This window comes from Halteromyces radiatus (assembly GCF_025201355.1).
Source record: "Halteromyces radiatus strain CBS 162.75 chromosome Unknown BX664scaffold_8, whole genome shotgun sequence".
Classification (NCBI taxonomy): domain Eukaryota; kingdom Fungi; phylum Mucoromycota; class Mucoromycetes; order Mucorales; family Cunninghamellaceae; genus Halteromyces; species Halteromyces radiatus.
Genome location: NW_026251694.1, coordinates 822,381 through 842,110, shown reverse-complemented (window position 1 = coordinate 842,110; position 19,730 = coordinate 822,381). Strand labels below are relative to the sequence as shown.

At 35.5% G+C, this 19,730-nt stretch overlaps 7 protein-coding genes across 7 annotated transcripts; 2 read left to right on the top strand and 5 right to left on the bottom strand.

The window, feature by feature from the left end:
- Positions 1-675: 675 nt before the first annotated feature.
- Positions 676-3,486, top strand: BX664DRAFT_269082 (Oxysterol-binding protein-domain-containing protein; the record flags this gene model as incomplete). Its single annotated transcript, XM_051541035.1, has 6 exons — positions 676-928; positions 1,277-1,753; positions 2,027-2,433; positions 2,547-2,610; positions 2,678-3,217; positions 3,278-3,486. Coding segments are annotated over 6 exons (1,950 nt in total), but the record flags the coding sequence as incomplete, so codon positions are not given.
- Positions 3,487-3,825: 339 nt separating this feature from the next.
- Positions 3,826-6,732, bottom strand: BX664DRAFT_361751 (uncharacterized protein; the record flags this gene model as incomplete). The annotated part of the gene is made up of 2 exons (XM_051548260.1): positions 5,707-6,732; positions 3,826-5,618 (listed from the first exon to the last, which is right to left on the bottom strand). Exons 1-2 carry the CDS (start codon positions 6,725-6,727, stop codon positions 3,826-3,828), a joined length of 2,814 nt encoding a protein of 937 aa, XP_051397156.1. The 5' UTR covers positions 6,728-6,732.
- A 956-nt stretch (positions 6,733-7,688) lies between these two features.
- On the top strand, positions 7,689-9,419 carry BX664DRAFT_340815 (uncharacterized protein). The gene is made up of 5 exons (XM_051546889.1): positions 7,689-7,931; positions 8,005-8,222; positions 8,283-8,520; positions 8,601-9,083; positions 9,156-9,419. Exons 1-5 carry the CDS (start codon positions 7,730-7,732, stop codon positions 9,242-9,244), a joined length of 1,230 nt encoding a protein of 409 aa, XP_051397155.1. The 5' UTR covers positions 7,689-7,729; the 3' UTR covers positions 9,245-9,419.
- Positions 9,420-9,554: 135 nt separating this feature from the next.
- On the bottom strand, positions 9,555-11,451 carry BX664DRAFT_302431 (Metalloenzyme, LuxS/M16 peptidase-like protein). The gene is made up of 3 exons (XM_051542431.1): positions 11,285-11,451; positions 10,959-11,153; positions 9,555-10,887 (listed from the first exon to the last, which is right to left on the bottom strand). The coding sequence occupies exons 1-3, from the start codon at positions 11,336-11,338 to the stop codon at positions 9,781-9,783; spliced, it is 1,356 nt and encodes a 451-aa protein (XP_051397154.1). The 5' UTR covers positions 11,339-11,451; the 3' UTR covers positions 9,555-9,780.
- Positions 11,452-12,407: 956 nt separating this feature from the next.
- BX664DRAFT_340812 (uncharacterized protein) lies at positions 12,408-13,237 on the bottom strand. Its single transcript, XM_051546888.1, has 2 exons — positions 13,183-13,237; positions 12,408-12,773 (listed from the first exon to the last, which is right to left on the bottom strand). Exon 2 carries the CDS (start codon positions 12,771-12,773, stop codon positions 12,549-12,551), a length of 225 nt encoding a protein of 74 aa, XP_051397153.1. The 5' UTR covers positions 13,183-13,237; the 3' UTR covers positions 12,408-12,548.
- Positions 13,238-14,491: 1,254 nt separating this feature from the next.
- BX664DRAFT_302429 (ras guanine nucleotide exchange factor domain-containing protein) lies at positions 14,492-17,732 on the bottom strand. The gene is made up of 4 exons (XM_051542430.1): positions 17,425-17,732; positions 17,258-17,333; positions 16,881-17,144; positions 14,492-16,765 (listed from the first exon to the last, which is right to left on the bottom strand). Exons 1-4 carry the CDS (start codon positions 17,485-17,487, stop codon positions 14,679-14,681), a joined length of 2,490 nt encoding a protein of 829 aa, XP_051397152.1. The 5' UTR covers positions 17,488-17,732; the 3' UTR covers positions 14,492-14,678.
- Positions 17,733-18,117: 385 nt separating this feature from the next.
- On the bottom strand, positions 18,118-19,294 carry BX664DRAFT_340808 (uncharacterized protein). Its single transcript, XM_051546887.1, has 3 exons — positions 19,192-19,294; positions 18,707-19,122; positions 18,118-18,627 (listed from the first exon to the last, which is right to left on the bottom strand). The coding sequence occupies exons 1-3, from the start codon at positions 19,236-19,238 to the stop codon at positions 18,221-18,223; spliced, it is 870 nt and encodes a 289-aa protein (XP_051397151.1). The 5' UTR covers positions 19,239-19,294; the 3' UTR covers positions 18,118-18,220.
- Positions 19,295-19,730: the final 436 nt, after the last annotated feature.

Genomic DNA, 19,730 nt, shown 5'->3' with positions numbered 1-19,730 from the left:
TGATAACACTTTATCAATAAACCATCGGACCAACAAACGCTTATCTCAAGCTTCTTCCCTTCACCAACAACGAAGAAAGTCAACTGCAACTTTACATTTGATTGGAAACCAGTTTCAAGAAATCATTCCTATCAGTCATACTCCTTCTTCTGAAGAAAAAATTCATGGCTCTTATACTGTACCTGAACCTGGTAATTGTGTTTTGATATTCGGTAAGTCCTACTTTTCTATTGATATTGGATATACATTGAATGGTATCAAGAGTAGGGAAAGAACAGGATTTATTCTTTGATCTCCTAGAACTGGGTGAGGGGCATATTGAATTTTTTTTTTAATTCACTTTTTATATTCTACTATGTAGATAACACATCATCTATCAATACACCTAAAATATTACAATTTACTGTGACAAGTGATGAACCTATGCAAGAAGAAGAAACTGCAACATTGGATGGATCGCATGAAATGGCAGGATTTTTATTGAAGAAACGGCGTAAACGAATGCAAGGTAAGATCAAAAAAAAAAAAAAAAAAAAAAAAAAAAAGGAGACGCAATGACAAGATGGGAAGAAAAAGGGATGAACATATTATTATCTCCTCTTTTCAAAATATTGATTCTTTTTTTTTTTTTTTTTTTTTTTTTGTTCACAATATTTTTCTTACTGTCATGAAATAGGATGGGCAAAAAGATGGTTCGAATTATTACCTGGTGGATCATTATCTTATTCAGTCAGTCCTGGGGGTATCAAACGAGGATCAATACACATCACTATGACCATGATTACTATTTATCCAAAACAACGCACTATTCATCTAGATACTGGCACCACGGTTTACCATCTCAAAGCATTGACCAAAGAAGATTTCGACAGGTGGGTGGAATTATTAAGACGACAAAGAGCTATATTTCATCGGGATAAGAATACAGGTATCCTCGTTGATGGAGCATGGCTTTTACCAGATAATCGATATCGACTCACACCGAATCCAACACAACAACATATAAAAAACCAACCAAATGGAATCGATATTGTTGATAATGATGACGATGAAGATTCTGATATTGAAATCGATAGTGACTCTTACTTTGAACAGCATCATCTAGAACAAGATTTCCATCAAATGACCCATTATTTGGAATCCATACAAACAGAATTAAAACAATGCAGAAAAGCGTCAGCAAATGGACCACAGCTTTCTTCTACGGACAATAATTATAGCATACCTTCATCAGCTTCTTCATCCACTTATGGCAGTCCACTGACATCACCTACAGCAACAAGTAGCAAGCGTAGATTTACCTTTCGACGTGGATCTAATCAACACCAACAACAGCTTTCAATCACTACCGGTAACAATGATAGCCATGCGATCACGACAACTAACAACAATTCGGATATATCATCATCACCACATCAACAAAACGCTATGATTACCAGTGCTATTTTAGATCAATGGATTCAATCCGTACAGCGAATTATGGAGATCCGTGACAGAATGGAAGTGGAATACAATAGACAACATCATCATTGGATTAAAATGGAAAAACAATTTCGATATGGATCCAGAGATTACCAGAACCAAGTTTCCGAATTCGGCACGCCACGATCACGTAGTTTTTACTCTTATCATTCAACTAGTCAGTCTGATTTGTATTATGATGCTGAAGAATTTGAATTGATTCTGGACGAAGATGACGATGCAGACTTGGTTCAAGAAAATGAAGATACGGATGATAGTAGCTCTATTGAAGGTAAGTCCAAAAAAAAAAAAAAAAAAGAAAAGATCAAAACGTCAAAAAAAAAAAAAAACGAATAGTGATGTATCTTTTTCTTTTTTTTCTTAAAAAAAAAATACCTAATAGGAACTGTGTTGGTAGCACCGGCTACTGATTCTTCGATATCAACAAGCACTACAATCAAACCAGTTGACATATCTTTCTCTACAACATCATCAGCAGCAGGAATCCCAACAATAACAACATCAACGTCGCAGCAGCAACATCCACCAGCTTCGCCGCTACCAGGACCAACAACAACAATCTCATCCGTTATCAAACGACGCAAGATCTTACCACATCCAGTGGCTGGTAAAAGTGTCAACCTCTTGGGTCTTTTACGCAAAAACATTGGCAAGGATTTGTCCACGATCACGATGCCTATCAGTCTTAACGAACCTTTGAATTTATTACAGCGATTATGCGAAGAATTGGAATATTCGGAATTATTAGATAAGGCCAATAGAATGGATGATCCATTAGATCGATTGATGTATGTATCTGCGTTTGCTATCTCGGGATATGCATCTAGTCAATATCGGATTGGTCGCAAGTTTTGGAATCCTCTCTTATTTGAAACATATGAATGTATACGACCCGACAAAGGTTTCAAGTTTATATCTGAAAAGGTATCTCATCGTCCTAATATCATGGCGGTAAGTTGTAGAAATTACAAAAAAAAAAAAAAAAAATCTTTATATATATTTTATATATAGGGAGTGTTGAATAGAATCTCATTTTAACTGATATTCTTTATTTTTAAACTTAGTGTCATGCGGAATCAGATAACTTTACATTTTGGCAATCTACAGAAGGCAGTACCAAATTCTGGGGTAGGTATAAAGATCAGATAGAAATATATATATATATATCAATTCACTGTTATTCTTACTTGATTAGGCAAGTCCATGGAATTCATCTCGGAAGGAACAATTCATGTCACTTTACCAACATCTGGCGATCATTTCACATATACCAAACCAAGTAGTCATATGCGGAATATGATTTTCGGCACAAGGTACCTAGAACATTTGGGACAAATCAAGGTAATAAATCATAAAACTGGTGACTATGCAGTGGTACATTTCAAGGAAGCTAGACGACAAGACGGTGGTGATGGTTACTATTACTTTGGTGGTGGTACACAGTGGGAAAGAAATGAAGTGGAAGTCCTTTTGTACAAAAACAACAAATCAATGATGCAACCAGTACGAAAAATAGTGGGTAAATGGAGTCAATCATTATCCCAAGACCTTGGTGATCAGCAATATAAATTACTTTGGCAAGCACAACCCCCTACGATCGATACTCCTTCGGATTATTATGGATTTACTCAGTTTTGTATGGAATTGAATGAAATAACCGCCATTGAACAGGATTCTTTGCCTGTTACCGATACTCGTTACAGACCCGATCAACGTTTATTTGAACAAGGTAAATGTCATTTCGATATACCAACTCCTACCTCTTACTATTTTTTTTTTTTTTTAAATTTTGTAGGTCATGTGGATCAAGCAGAAAAGGAAAAGGAAAGAGTCGAGATAGCCCAACGTGAACGAAGAAATCATTTTGAAGCTCAAGGTATCATGCCAACACCAATTTGGTTTCAACAGAATGAACAAGATCCAAGTCAATGGGAATATAAAGGTGGTTATTGGGAGGCAAGAGCGTCTGGACAATGGCCGATCAATATCCCCACTTTATGGTGAATTTTTTTTTTTTTTTTTTTTTTGTATATCATCTATTAGAAATCCTTTTTTTATATATATTATCTTTGTTCATCATATGTATGTTATTCTATTGATTTATTTATTTGCTACCTTTTTTATTTTACTCATATCATCTAATTGTCATAATAAAAACTATTATCTTTTTTTACTATTAAATACAAACTAGATATTGAAAAAAAAATCCTTTCTATTTTTTTTTTTATTTTTATTTTTATTTATATATAAAATCAGTTCAACCAGTGAAACAAAAAAAATAAAAAAAAAAAAATAAAAAAAAAAATAAAAAAAAAAAAGACTATTCTAGATTGATTTCTATTTCTAATGAGATAGTTCCAAATCGGGAATGGCCAAGTCGTGTTGAGATGAGGAAGATGAGGAGGAGGAGGAGGAGGAGGAGGAGGATGAAAGAATGGATCGAGTACCGGAAGAGAAGTAGAGAGAAGAGGCAGCATCATCATACTGAGTACTTGTGGTGGATAGTCGTCGTGAGGATATATGGGACAAGGCATCATCGTATTCCGTATACATCGAAGCAATAGATATGCTATCATCATTACCATGCAAAAGATGCTGATTGTTGGAACTGGTGGGTAAAAGACTGTATCGTCGTGTCACTGTGGAAACCGATCCATTGCTGATAGTGCTGTCATCATCATCATCATCCGAGTCTTCATCATAAGTGTTGTCCATTTTGTCCGATATAATGATGGTATCCTTCGTCACTTGTTTATTCAACATCATACTGCTAGGTTCTGCATCCTGGTGATCCGATCTATGAATGCTGCTCTCCGCTATTTGATGTTTACCCGAGTTGATAGTATTGCTATTCCGTTCCATTGATGGCTGTTCTTCATGTGCTGCATTATCACCGCTACCGTTGTTGTTCTTGGTCTTAGTTGCAAGATCCATCGATGCTGACATAGACGTCGAGCCTTCTTCATGCTGATGATATCCATTAGACAATACAACCTGATCATCCGTTTGCACACTTGTTGCTGCTTTCATAGCTGTCATACTTTCGCCTACATGATCAGTTTCTTTCACCTTTTTCTTGTTATCATTGCCGTTCGATATTATCTCTTCATCGCAAATACTGTCATTGGCCGTTGTAGAGGATGGTGGCGGAAGAATGACCGGATCATTGTCCATAGTGATAGTAGATGAATGTATTTCATTATACGATGATAAAGATGCTGATGATAATGATGTAGTATTGTTCAATGGTAACGTGTTGGACAAAGAAGAGATAACAGAAGAAGCGGAAGAGGTTGATATTTTCTGATGTTGGGTTGTTACCGAAGATACCAAAGAGTCCATGGAGTAAGTTTCTTCCAATTGAGACGGGTTGTTTTGTTGTTGAAGTGTACGGGCAGCCGTTGGGCGTTTTCTAGATGGTGGTTGTCGTAGGGGTAGCTGTCGAGTAGCCATATCGGATAGAATGCGACACCAGGATACCATTTCTTCGTTGTTGTTCGCCTTGATCACGTATACTTTTTTATGATGATGATGAGCATCCGATCCAGCAGATGATAGAGAGCTGTCATTATCTATTTTCTCAGTGGTACGTCGAGTTGAAGGTCGCCTGATTTCAAAAGTACAGTCATCCAGAGAAGAGATAGTTGCATCAGGAATGTAGATAGAACGTTCAGGTATCACTTTGTCATCCATACGAAATTGATGTAGGTAACCACCTTGAGAAAGCACATACAACCTTTCACTGAATTTCATGCGGACACCACCAATATATCGTTGCATAGTCCCTTTCTTCAAAGTTACCACCTTGTCATGTAATTTATTGGCATAATAGATGTTGAGATAATTCTTGATCACTTGTTGTTCGTCCACCAAATCTTTTTCTTCTCGTTGGTAAAAATGACGCCATTCACTTTCAGGTACAATTCGTTCCATTAACAACTGAAAGGGTGCTGTTTCATCATCCGCAGAACCATCCCATACACCAGGAGCTAAGAATTCACAACAGTATTGTACAGCTGGTTTGAGCACACCAAGTAATCTTCCTTCAAAGTCAGCTGTTTCCTTTTGTATAGGTACCATCAATTGTCGTAAACGATTTTCTTCATCCACTTCGCGCTTCAATTGACGTAAAACATCTAATGTATAGCAATAAAAAGTAAGTAATCATTGATTTTCATTTTGGTTTTTTTTTTTTTTTTTTTTTTTTTTTGATCTTCACTTTACAAAGGTTGGCAAGCCAAGGATCTATTGTTGATGATTTCCCATGACGTTGTTGTTGTTGATCTGCCATTTGACAAGCCTTGTTAAGTTGATCCATACACTTTTTTGTTTGTTCAGCACGGCGTAAGAGTTCATCCAAGAATAAGTGAGGATCGTTTCGAAGTACCTTGATCTTTTCCTTGCATTCACGCTTGAATTTCAATAACGCTGGAAGGTGAATACGTTGGAGCTGGGCAGCAAATAGATGATGATTATCAGCAACATTTGAGGTCAAAAGTCTCAGACCAGCGTAAAGTGTTGAGGCAGCAGGCGTTTGATCAGGTAACAGTTCCATTTGAAATAAAGGAAGGTGACGCTGAGAATATCCACGACTGATTTGGAGATGTAACTTGGAAGTTTCTTCTAACCATTGGATGATACACTTGATGAGTTGTAACCATTGTTCTAACCTAGTAATGATAACCGATGCACGATTCAATGAAAATAAAGTCGATAACTTGCCACCAGCAGAACGTGCTACGCTCATAGCCAAAGTGGAAGAAGGCCGGCGGTAGATACTTGTTGTACTAAGATTTCGTTTTGAAGATCGAGTTGTGTTAGAGGATAACGTTTTAGATGGTGGAGTAGAGAGAGAGTTGGTCAAGGATCGTCGTGAAGCTGTACTTAGTTTTCTTGATAAAGGACGTTGAAGTGGTGGGAAATAAACGTCGCCTTCAATAGGAGCCATAGTCGTGCTAGGAACTGCAGGAGGGGTCGTTGACCTAGATAGTAAGAACGTGTTTTCAGAAGTAGGAGCACTAACAGTACGTTGTCTATGTTTTCCTATTTTGTTTTCGGTACTCTCGTTCATAATATCCAAAAGTTCTTGAGGTGGTAATTGATCAAAGTGTTCCATGAAGCGTCCCTGTTTCCGGATACTGTTCGTAGCTTGAACCAATTTGTCAGTGGTCAGGGTTCTAAGATTGCTCTTTGCTGGCCTTGGAGGAGGAATAGAAGCAATAGAAGACCTTGTTGACTCTGTCATGATACAAAAAAAAAAAAAAAAAAAAAAAAAAATAATAAAGAAAAAGGAAAGAAGAGATGATCGATCAATCAATTGACCAATTTAAAAAAATTTAAGGTAAGTTCAATTGCCGCAAAGATATTTTTGTATTATAACATTGTTTTCCCTATTCCCCAAATTATTTTCAATACCTTTTTGCTAAATAGTCATGAGATTATAACATCATATACAATAGTTCCTGATTTTCTTGATGATTTGAAGCGGAGAGGGATGATTAATATCATACGCGAAATAAAAAGAAATTCGCATGATATTAAAAAAAAAAATAGATAATCACAAGGCATGATTATATATATATGATAGTTTGTGTTTATTCATTTAAGTATAGTTTTATGATGATGAATATATACATTAATGACCTTTTTTTTTTAAAGGGAGTGATGTCAACAATGGAAAATAGAATCAATGGATGGAAAATCGCTGAGATACAAACCGGATATTTGTCATTATCAAGATTTTTGATCCCTTGAGTTCCACAAAAAAAAAAAAAAAAAAAACGAATATTCGTTTTGAAAAAAGAAAAATATAGATTGCGTAAATATGTTTTGACTTAAAACAGATAATAAATTATGATGATCTCTTTTCATTGTTAAAAATCCAACAAATAAATATACAGATGTCAAATTCATCAACTTTTGAACAAAGATATTGGAATCACATGCCTTTAGAAATAAAATTTCATGATCAGAACATGTGTTGAATAAAAAGAAACGATATCATTTTGTTAGTATAAAAGATGATTCTATAACAAAATGGAAGAAATCTAATCGAAAAGGAATGTTGTAAAAAGTCAAAATAAAGTAAAAGCACCACGTTCAAAACGCACGGATACCCTATATCTTCATATGAAAAATGTACCACTTTTTTTTTCTTTTCTAATTTGAAAGGCCGTATACAGAACTATAAATGGGGTTTTACTTTTTTTTTTTTTTGTACCTCTTTCTTTTTTAACATCATTACATTATGGACTATTTACAATTACTAAAGAATGGTGAACGAATTACGTTAGATATACCAACTTATGCTATCACTTTTGCCATGCCTGCTGGTGCTTTGGCATTACTGGTTGTTATGCCTTCATTACCTGGTGTTGTCAAACAGATTCTTGCCATTCCTCTTTTAATCGCAAACCTCTTATATCCCATGTTATTTACAAGTCATCCTAGTAAGTCTTTTTTTTTTTTTTTTTTTTTTAAAAAAAAAAATGAATCCTATTATTAACACGTTTCTTTTATTAGTGCTTGACCTTGTCGGTAGTCCTTTTAATTTTACAGTCAATCTCCGGTTCCTGGAATTATTGTATGTTGGTCCTTGGTTACAAAATCGACCTGTTTATACCACGATTTATAGTCTTTGGGTTGATTTTTGGTCTTGCCTTCGTACTTTTCCTAAACCTGCTAAAGAAACTACAAAAGATATTAAGAAAGGTGAAATCAAAGTTTACAAAAAGGATAAGGTAAAATATTATATATATGTATATATAATGATTTATGCTTACTCTATATTACTACAATAGAAATTCTATCATATTCTTGTACGATTGATGTTTTGTCTTGTATGCGTGGATATACTGGGAGCTTGGTTTGCTACTTATTCTATGTACGATATCATCGCTTTACAACAAGATCGACCTGTATTCTTCTTCATCTTCTTCCTCTTGGCTGGTTTATTCATCACTGCTGGATTCAACGCGGGTGGTTATGGTCTACATTTATTCTATTGTATTGTTGTTGAAAATGGATCCTATTCTTCAGGTAAGATGATAAAATCTATTATGATCAAAAAGGAATAAATAGGAAATGAATGAACTCAATCATTTTTTTTTATTTAATAGAACAATATCGTATCTTAATGGATCATCCTATTCTATCACCTTCTTTGGATGAAGTTTGGTCTTACCGATGGCATCAATTATTTAAAAGCTCCTGGTTAGCCTTTCCATTCCGTCCTACCCGTTTATTGACTCAACGTATATTGGCTAAACGAACCAAAAATTATGTGGGTGTTTCTATTTTGATGGCATCCATCTCTGTGTTTATAATTTCTGGATTGATGCATGAATATATGATTCTCTGTAATGTTGGCTGGCCTGTCTATCGGGATGTCTTTGTTGGTCAACAAACATTCTTCTTTACTATTCATGGTATTGGTGTTATTTTTGAACGTGTGGTACGTACCATTGCCAAGAACACTTTGCCTTCTTCTATCTACAACTCAATGGCCATTCGTGTATTACAACATATCTGGGTCTTGACTTTTGGTGTAGCTTTCTTTACCTACTTTATGGAAGGTTTTTCTTACTGGGGAGTGTACAATGGTAAATATGGATGACCTGATAAGTTGGATAATATTAATAATAATAATTTTTTTTTTGTTTTGTTTATCTTAGGCCAACCTTTCCAATTCTCAAGACCCATCATCTATCAATATGTCAAATCACATCCTGCTCTCCAACCTTACTTTGGAAGTGTTTATTAAAAAAAATTAATCTTTTGATCAGTTAGACATTTCTCCTCCATTTCTCTATTTCTTTCATCCATTTTTTTCCCCTTATATATCATGATTTTATTTTTATTTATATTATTATCCTCATTTACCACTATTCTAGTTTCCTTTTTTTAACCATCTGATTAATTTAAATAAAGACTCATACAAAAAAAAAAAGTCTTATTATACTATTGTGTCTCATGGTCATCATCCATCTCCCTTTTTTTTTTTTTTTATCAAGGAAAGCATGAAGTATTAGTTTCAATCCATCTAAATATAAAAAGGAATCCATAATCACATCTATATGTATACCTTCTATTCGAATTCAACAGTTTATTTCGTCTTCTTTTTTCTTTTCTACTACTGATGATAAATAATAAGTTGTATATGGGAAGAATGGAATGAAGCGACTAATAAGAAGATAAGAGGGTGGTGGGAAAAAAAAGAATATATGTATATAAGAGACAAAAATAAAAATAAAAGACTAACTATCTACTGCTACTACTACTACTAAAAAGAGAAACGATTTAGAATCTGTTGTAAGACATGAAACCACGAACACGGTTGTAATCAGTCAAGCATTCTACAGGACCAACACCGGTAACAACAACTTCTTGATCCCAGAGATACTTGTTACCAGCATTACGAACATCAGCCAAGGAGACCTTTTGAACGGCTTGCTTGATTTCATCAGCAGACAAACGCTTACCAGTGGTCAAGACTTGAGAACCAATATCTTGGGCAATAGCTTGGTTGGAATCCAATTGAAGTAAGAGAGAAGCTTGGAGTTGTTGCTTGGCACGTTCGACTTCGGATTCAGTGACGGTGGTGGAGAGACGGATCCATTCCTTTTGAGCGAAATGCACAAAGTCATCCAATTGCAATTTGTTGTCACTGGTAAAGTAGAGACCCCATAAACCAGTATCCTTGTAACCCTTATTGAAAGAAGTGAAAGAGTTAGCCAAATGATTGTCATGAACGATGGTGGACAAACGAGAAGACAAGTTGGCGGCAGCACCCAAGTTTTGATCCCAAGAACCAATCAATGTAGACATCACAGCCAAAGAAAAGTAATCAGCAGACAAATAAGAGGCACCTTCAACAGCCAAAGCAATATGAGCTTGAGGAAGAACATCATCACGTAAACGGATTTCAGAACCAGTGAAAGCAGGCTTGGAAGAAGAGGAAGTAACACCGGTGTTGGTCAATTGACCAAAAGTCTTTTCTGCCAAACGCACCAAAGCATCATGATCAACGTTACCAGCACCCACAAGTACCATACGATCAGCAGCATAGTTTTCCTTCTTGAAAGCAGACAAATCTTCCTTGGTCAAAGCTTCAACAGTTTCCTTGACACCTACAACAGGACGACCCAAAGATTCACCTTGATAAGCCATGGCGTGCAAATGATCAAAAGTCACTTGTTCCAAGTTGTTATCATTTTCCACTTGTTGCTTCAAAACAGAACCTCGAACACTGTCGATGTTGGCGATATCTCCAGAAACAAGTTCAGACAAACCAGCAACAGTAGCATCGAGATTACCAGCATTGGCTTGACTGGCATAGTAGGTTTGTTCACGAGAAGTATTAGCATTCAATCCACCGCCCAATTTTTCAAAAGTAGAAGCATTGTTCTAAGGATAAAGAATATCAATGGTCAGTCAAATATAAAAAAAAAAATACCTTCTCTTAATATAATATATACCTTGAGAGCAGCAGCTTGAATGAAGTTAGCAGCACCATTGGTAGAAGCAGTTTCAGCTCGAGAACCAGCATTGATCCATACACCAACAGTGGCAGTACCAGTGGAACCATGTTCTTCAGTGGCAACAGTAAAACCGTTAGGAAGAACAGTGGTACGAGTAGTTTGAGAAGCAGCAGTGGCTAAAGGACGAACAAACTATGATGACATTTTGTTTTTTTTTTTTTAAAAAAAAAAAAAAGAAAAGTAATTAGTATTTTATTTGTTGGTGTATGATTGATTCGCGTTAAAAAGGTTGATGGAGTCAAAATAGTTTCTAATTCAATTACCTTGTTGCTAAAGGCAGCACGAGGGAGGGTATTGGAAAGAAGTTTGGATGCCATGGTTTTCTTTTTTTTTTTCCTTTAAATGAAAAAGAAGGTAGTGAAGAAAAAAAAAAGAGTGGGGAGAGAGTATTAAAAAAAAAAAAAAGGTTCAAAAAGAAAAGAGAAGAGGGAAAAAAAAAAGGCTTACAATGAAAACAAAAAAAAAAAAAAAGACCACCCAGAAAAAAACAAGGGCCGCTCAATTTTTTTTTTTTTTTTGTTAGCTACCCTAGATAATTTGAAGGAAAAAAAGAAAGAAATTACCATTTGGCACATAAAAGAGCCCGCCACTTGAAAGTCACGAAATGACAAAATCAAAAAAAAATTCATTCTCCCTCCCTTTCCACCTTGTTTCGCATATAAAATAATTTCATCACATATTATTTCTAAATAGCAAAAATAAAGAATATTATTTAGTTCTATTATTATTCTATTTACATGTTAGCAGTCTATTTTAAGTGATTGATGGATTAATATAGAATGATATGGATGATGATAGAATAAGATGATAGGATAAGATGATAATAAGAAGGATAATATGATAGGATGGTAAAAGAATACGATGACTGGAGAGAATACGATGACTGGAGAGAATACGATGACTGGAGAGAATACGATGACTGAGAGAATAGAATAATGAACGAATGGATATATATATATATATATATATATATAATAAATATGATCAATGATTGATGATATATATGATGATGGGTTTGATCATCGATTATAAATGTACTTAATGATGTTAAATATAAAATGATTGACTAGCTCCAACTCTTTTTCCAATTATGGTGATGATTCCAGAAAACACAATCGATTGCCCATTTTCATCAACTGATTTCTAATTATATTATCACACCATCAAGTTATCTACCAGAAACACCAATCGACTCTAACTGATTTCCAATTACTATGGTGATGACCCCAGTATATCGGTATTTCAATGAACAATAGATTCGAGATTTGTCTGTTTCATTTCCAAAAAAAAAAAAAATATGCATCTTAGCATATCGATGTTCAAAGTATAGAACGTGTAGTTTTCAATTTGGCAAGTGTGATGATGTTTTACTTTTTTTTTTTTTTTATGTAGGAGAGCGGAAAGTGATCCGTCATTTAGATATAAAAGTAAGCAAACATCTTCCATTTTCTTTTTTTTTCTTTTCTCTTTTTTTATATTATTTTCTATGTACTATCCATATATTTTATAATGAAGTTGAACACTGTTTTACTTGGTATTGTAGCTGCAGCTGTTGTAGCAGTACAAGCCGAAGCAAATTTGAAAAATCATCAAAGTAAACAAGACGTTAGTAACTGGACTAATAAGCGTGTGAGTCGAAGCTCCTTCCCTCACTTGTTCCGTCGTGGAGATGATGATGATGATGATGACGGTCATGATGACAGAGTCAAGCGATCCCTCTTCCGTCGTGGAGATGATGATGATGATGATCATGATGACAAAGTCAAGCGATCCTTCTTCCGTCGTGGAGATGATGATGATGACGGTCATGATGACAAAGTGAAGCGATCCTTCTTCCGTCGTGGAGATGATGATGATGATGATCACGATCATGATGATGATGATCACGGTCATGATGACAAAGTGAAGCGATCCTTCTTCCGTCGTGGAGATGATGATGATGATGATGATCACGGTCATGATGACAAAGTCAAGCGATCCTTCTTCCGTCGTGGAGATGATGATGATGGTGATGATGATCACGGTCATGATGACAAAGTCAAGCGATCCTTCTTCCGTCGTGGAGATGATGATGATGGTGATGATGATCACGGTCATGATGACAAAGTCAAGCGATCCTTCTTCCGTCGTGGAGATGATGATGATGGTGATGATGATGATCACGGTCATGATGACAAAGTCAAGCGATCCCTCTTCCGTCGTGGAGATGATGATGATGACGGACATGATGACAAAGTGAAGCGATCCTTCTTCCGTCGTGGAGATGATGATGATGATGATCACGATCATGATGATGATGATGACGGACATGATGACAAAGTCAAGCGATCCTTCTTCCGTCGTGGAGATGATGATGATGATGGTGATGATGATCACGGTCATGATGACAAAGTCAAGCGCTCCTTCTTCCGTCGTGGAGATGATGATGATGATGGTGATGATGATCACGGTCATGATGACAAAGTCAAGCGATCCTTCTTCCGTCGTGGAGATGATGATGATGATGATGATGATGATCATGGTCATGATGACAAAGTCAAGCGATCCTTCTTCCGTCGTGGAGATGATGATGATGATGGTGATGATGATCACGGTCATGATGACAAAGTCAAGCGCTCCTTCTTCCGTCGTGGAGATGATGATGATGACGGACATGATGACAAAGTGAAGCGCTCCTTCTTCCGTCGTGGAGATGATGATGATGATGATGATGATGATGATGATCACGGTCATGATGACAAAGTCAAGCGATCCTTCTTCCGTCGTGGAGATGATGATGATGATGATGATGATGATGATCACGGTCATGATGACAAAGTCAAGCGATCCTTCTTCCGTCGTGGAGATGATGATGATGATGATGATGATGATGATCACGGTCATGATGACAAAGTCAAGCGATCCTTCTTCCGTCGTGGAGATGATGATGATGATGATGATGATGATGATCACGGTCATGATGACAAAGTCAAGCGATCCTTCTTCCGTCGTGGAGATGATGATGATGATGGACATGATGACAAAGTGAAGCGATCCTTCTTCCGTCGTGGAGATGATGATGATGACGGCCATGATGGCAAAGTGAAGCGATCCTTCTTCCGTCGTGGAGATGACGATGATGATGATGATCACGATCATGACAATTGAAGCACATAGTAATCTCGTCCTTATACTGACAAGGAAGATGATGAAAATGGTCACATCAATAATTAAATTTAAAAAAAGCGTCAACAACACTCACAAAAAAAAAAAAAAAAAGCTCTTCGTCTATATTTATCAAAAAGGAGTACTAGTAATAAAAGTTTGTTTTTCCTCACAGTCCTGCTATAGTTGTTTTTTTTTTTTTTTTCTCGTTGATTATGATTGCTGAAAGCTAGTATGATGATGATGATACTGGAAACCACAGAATATTTATAATATAAAAAAGAAGTAAAAAAAGATCAAGTGACTTTATTGGGCAAAAAAAAAAAAAAAAAAGAGAGAGAAAAAGAAAAGGGAGAAATGAAGATATACAGAATGGATAGATTTTTTTTTTCATTTGGTTATTTCTTTTTTCTTTCTTCTGAGACTGGGGTTCAATGGATATAAAAATACAAAAGGGTCATAAAAAAAAAAAAAAAAAGGAGGGAAAGGACTAACTAAATCAAGTAAATCAATCTAATTTGTATCTGTGGCCACCTTGGCTAAACGCTGAGCAAGTACTGCCTTGAATTCATCATTGTTGGGAGTTGAAGTTTGTTGAGATGATACTGATCTTGTCATATTGGGAGGTCGTGGAGGTACAACGGGAGCCGGGGCCTGAATGATATTTGATGCTGATGTTGATGTTGAAAGAAGAGATGATGACGGTGTTGGTGAAGGTTGATATGATCCTGTTGGTTCGTGAGGTGTTGCTGGTCGAGTTTGATCCATACTTCGTCGGAAAGGCCAAAAAGTGCTATTGTTGTTGCTACCCGAACTGTATCTTGTGTATTCTTCTGATGCACGATACTGTTGTTCATCATCCACACTAATAGGTCGACTACCACTGAGATCACCACTATGTTCACGTCCACCACTACCACCACTACTATTGGTATTGAGTGAAATGTTACCATTACTGTTCCGCATCATTGAAGAACTTGAGTTGCTAAGCACTGAACTGGTTTGACCACCGCCACTACTTCGATGACCACTGGACATGGTATTGGTTTTTTGTCGAGGGGGTTCACGTAGAAGGCTGAGTTGATCCACTGTATCTTGATTTACCCAAGGTCGCATCAGGACATACTGAGTCACCATTTCTTGTTGCTCTTCCATATTGCCATCTTCAGATTCATCACTTTCCTTATCATCATCATCCGCACCAAATCCATTGAGAATGCTGTTATTCGTTCCACTACTATCCCTTCCACTTCCATTACTGTTGCTGTTGCTGTTACTACCGAAACCAAATAAACCATTACTACTGATCCTTCCAATTCCCGAAGCGCCACGATGTAATGCATTGGAAATAGCAGGTCGGAAATGGTGCTTTTGATGAGCTTTGTTGTAAGTTCCTGGTAAAGCAGTAGGGTATCTTGGACCTTGTTGGAATCGTCGCATGGTTTCTAGTACTTCATGAATTCTTGGTTCATCTTGAGGAGCTGTTGTGGTAGATGAAGATTTGAAGGCTGCCAATAAATATGTGATATCATGAATAAAGGTTCCTAAAAATGGTACGGTTGGTTTGGTGAAATGCTCAGCACGAATTTGAGCAACAGATTTGCCATTGACTACAGTGGTATTGACCATACCCATATGTTCACGGTATCGTCCATAATTGTCGGATTCTGACATGAGTTCACTAAGAGTATCCAGTTTGGTCACACTTTTCTTTGGTATATACGCCCAGGTTCGTCGAAGTCGTTCCACTGGTGGAGTACCTAATGCTGATACAATAGCCTTCAAAGTTTGATAATTGTTCAATTCCAAGCAACGGGAAGCAACCTTGATCCAGTAATGTATAAGTTGAGCACGAGCTGAAGCTTCTTGAGGAAACAAGATGGAATGTTCAATGGCGCGAGTGATATAATTAAAAAAATCAGTTGAGGCAACAATCCTAGGATGAGGGTGTTTTGCAGAATGGGACAACAGAGCTGAAGGTGGAATAGCATTGAAGATGGCAGCTTCTATTTGAGTGACTTGATAAGCAGTGATGTGGGCCTTGAAATGGATGATGGTTGGAATAGTAGCAGCACTCATATAAATAGTTCGAACACGATTCAAAGTTTGTTTGGTATCAGCGACTTGACGAGAATATTGTAAGATTCGGTGATTAATGTCATCTTCTGTCATTGGATCAAGCGTATGATGTTCTCCTAATAGTTGTTGTTTTCGAGCTTTTGTTTCCTTCAATGATAATTCCAAATCATCCAATTTTGTTTGTAAGATACGATGTGTAATCAATAGAGGAGGTGCTGGGATCAAAGGAACATGATCGGAAGAAGTTTGGCCAGATATGGAAGAATTAAGACCATCTACATTGGTTTGAGCTGGTACTAAATGTGTTGGATCTACTTCACCTTCAGATACAATAGTAATGTCATCGTCTTGAGATTGTCGTAATTCGGTAAAAGGGCGATGCTTTTGTAAAGACCGATTATCAGGAGAAGGAACACTATAAGGTCTTGCCGTATTGGGAGTAGGAGGTCTTTGTCTAAGGATTGGTGCAGAATCCCCAGGTTGTTGCAAATTGGATTGATGTGATTGTTCAGAAGATTTGTCTAGGAAAAAAAAAAATAAGACGACATGTGATTTAGTAATTGTGGCTACATAATCAAGAAGGGTTCATTGTTCTACAAAATATATATATATATATATATATATAGATATATTTACCCTGCAAATAATCGTCATTGGTCGGAGAAGAGGGCCTTGATACTACCCCACGAACAGGTTTGGGTGGCAACACTGGTTTATGAATTCGAGAGGGTTTGGGAGGTAAAGGTGGTTTTGGGAATTTTTGAGAATCGCCAGTATGTTGAGGTTGTAATCTTGCTGGTGTTCCTGGTGTATGTGTTTCGATTATATGTTCCATATGTGATAAACAAGTTCTCATAGCAGTGATCAAGGAACTGTATTGTTTTGGTTGGGATATAATGGCTATTGCAAAGAAGAACAAAAAAAAAAAAGATATGATAAGTTATATTAATCCAAAATATTGATAAAATAAAATAAATAAATAGAAAAAAAGAGTATTATTGTTTAGTACTTACAAGATTGAATAAACTTGATATCTTTAAGAAAGGTTAAAGAATCTTGAGCCAAAGAAAGATAGGCGAAGTATGCATCCTATATATATATATATATATATATATATATATAAAGAGGACATATTTAACAGTTAAAATATTGAAATAAGAGAATATATTCTTCACATTACCTTTACTTGACCTTTTTCTTCCATCTGATTGGCAAGTGTGAGAGAAGATTGAACTTCTTCCATGATGGTTCAGGGATGAAGTGTAAAGGGTTAATATAATGAGATAGATAGAAAAAAAAGAAAGAAAGAAAGAAAGAAAGAAAGAAAGAGAGTAAGTGTGAGTGTATCTATGAGTAAGTATGAATACAGAGGTAAGACAGATTGAATGAAAGAGAAGAAATGAGGAATAAGTGAGTGAATAAACAATAAAAAGTGAATATGAAATAGAAAAAGAGAAGAAAGAAGAACAAGAAGAAAAGGAAAAAAGGAATTCGGGAGATAAAAAAAAATTGAATGAAAGGCGGATATTTGCACTCAAACAGTGCCAAGCAAAAAAAAAAAAAAAAAAAAAAAAAAAAAAAAAAATTATAATATAAAAATATTTTCTGGGACAAAGTAAAGAAAATACATCCTTTCATACCAATGACATAATAAAGCAGAGAGTAGAAAATATAATCATGCAGCAAACTTTATTTTATATATAAATTATTATTAGAATACACTTCACTCTTCATTGCTATAAAAGTAAAATTTAGTGGTTTTCTTTATTTCATAATTCAAAATAGTAATGGTAATGAAGACAATGGATAATGCGACAAATGATGAGAATGAATAATGATAATAATTAATAAACTAAAAAAAAAAGTATATAGAATAATAATAATAATAATAATAATAAATATAAATGATGATGGTTAAAAAGGAAAAAAAAGAAAGACAGAGGAGGGAGGAGACTAAACTATACAATGGATACTATTTACAAAAAGGCTTGAGGATTCAATGTAGATTGATGTGCTACTGATTGTTGTTGTTGTTGTTGCGGATGATGTGGATGATGTGGATGTTGTATATGTGGATGTAAATGTTGTGATTGTTGTTGTGGATGTTGTTGAAGCTGCCAAGGAGTAGCCATCCAAGGTGGTAAAGCAGCTTGCATTTTCTTGATATGAGAATGTTCAATATGGTATTTCAATCCATTCATATTCTTGTATCGTTTCCTACAACCCATCACTGTACATTGATATGGTTTTTGAAGGGCATCTGCTTCATTATCAGAGTCTGTTGATTCACAATGTCCATGCATCCGATGATATTTCAATCCATTGGGATTCTTATATGCTTTATCACAACCAGGTACATCACAACGATAAGGTTTATCCGCATCTAATTAAAACAAAATAAAAAAAAAAGTTTAAAAATGATCATATTGTATAGAATATATATATATATTAATAAGTATTACCTGGATGCATCAAACCTGCACCAAAATGACTAAAATCCATATTTTCTAAACCAAGAGTACTACCGTTAGTCATACCTTCATGTTCCAAAGCTGACATATCTTGACTAGATAATAATATAGGTAAATTGCCATGTGTATCGTCTTCATCTTCTTCCATTTCTTCATCATCATCATCTTCTTCTTCTTCTGTACGTTTAGGACTAGCAGTATCAGGATGAATTTCAACATGTTGTTCTTCATAATGTTGTAAAAGTTCATGTAGATCAGCAATAGGTTGGTTACAACAAACTAAATCTCGACAAAATTGAGATTCTAATTCTCTTTGGTGAACATAACTATCTCGATGACGTAAAGCGAATGGTGACGGAGTGGCGAAAGAAGAAGGTGATGAAGCAAGCATATTGAGGGTTGGAGAACTAGATAAAAAAAAAAAAAAAGATAAATAAATAATGATAAATGAATAATAATAACAATAATAAACATACAAGGACATCATGTTAAAAATGGAATTCTTTCGTTGAGGAGACGTCATGATGTTTTTCTTTATATTATTCAACTGAAAGAAAAAGAGAACGACGGAAAAAAAAAGATAATAATAAATGAAAAAAGAGAAAGAGTTGAAAAATCTGCCAAACCAAAAATTGATCGTTCGTAACCGGAGTTGGAAATATGTTTCACAGTGAACGTAATGTATGTATGTAATAGTAATTTTGAAACTAGATAAAAAAAAACAAAAAAGAAACCAATATAAACGTTTATATAAACGTTTTTTTTTCATTTAATATAATATATTTCTTATTATTATTTTTTCTTTGTTCATCAATCAATAAATCATCATCATCATCTACATATATATATAGATTGTATAATAATACAATTTTTTTTTCTCATCACCCGGGAATGACAGGATGCTTTCTTATTTCACACGCCGGTCGAAAGTTTCCTTGTGCCAATCAGAATGAATTAAAGCAACAGCAGGGCCTTAGCCAATCCTTTTTATTCCAACTGTTTTTTTTCGCACGCT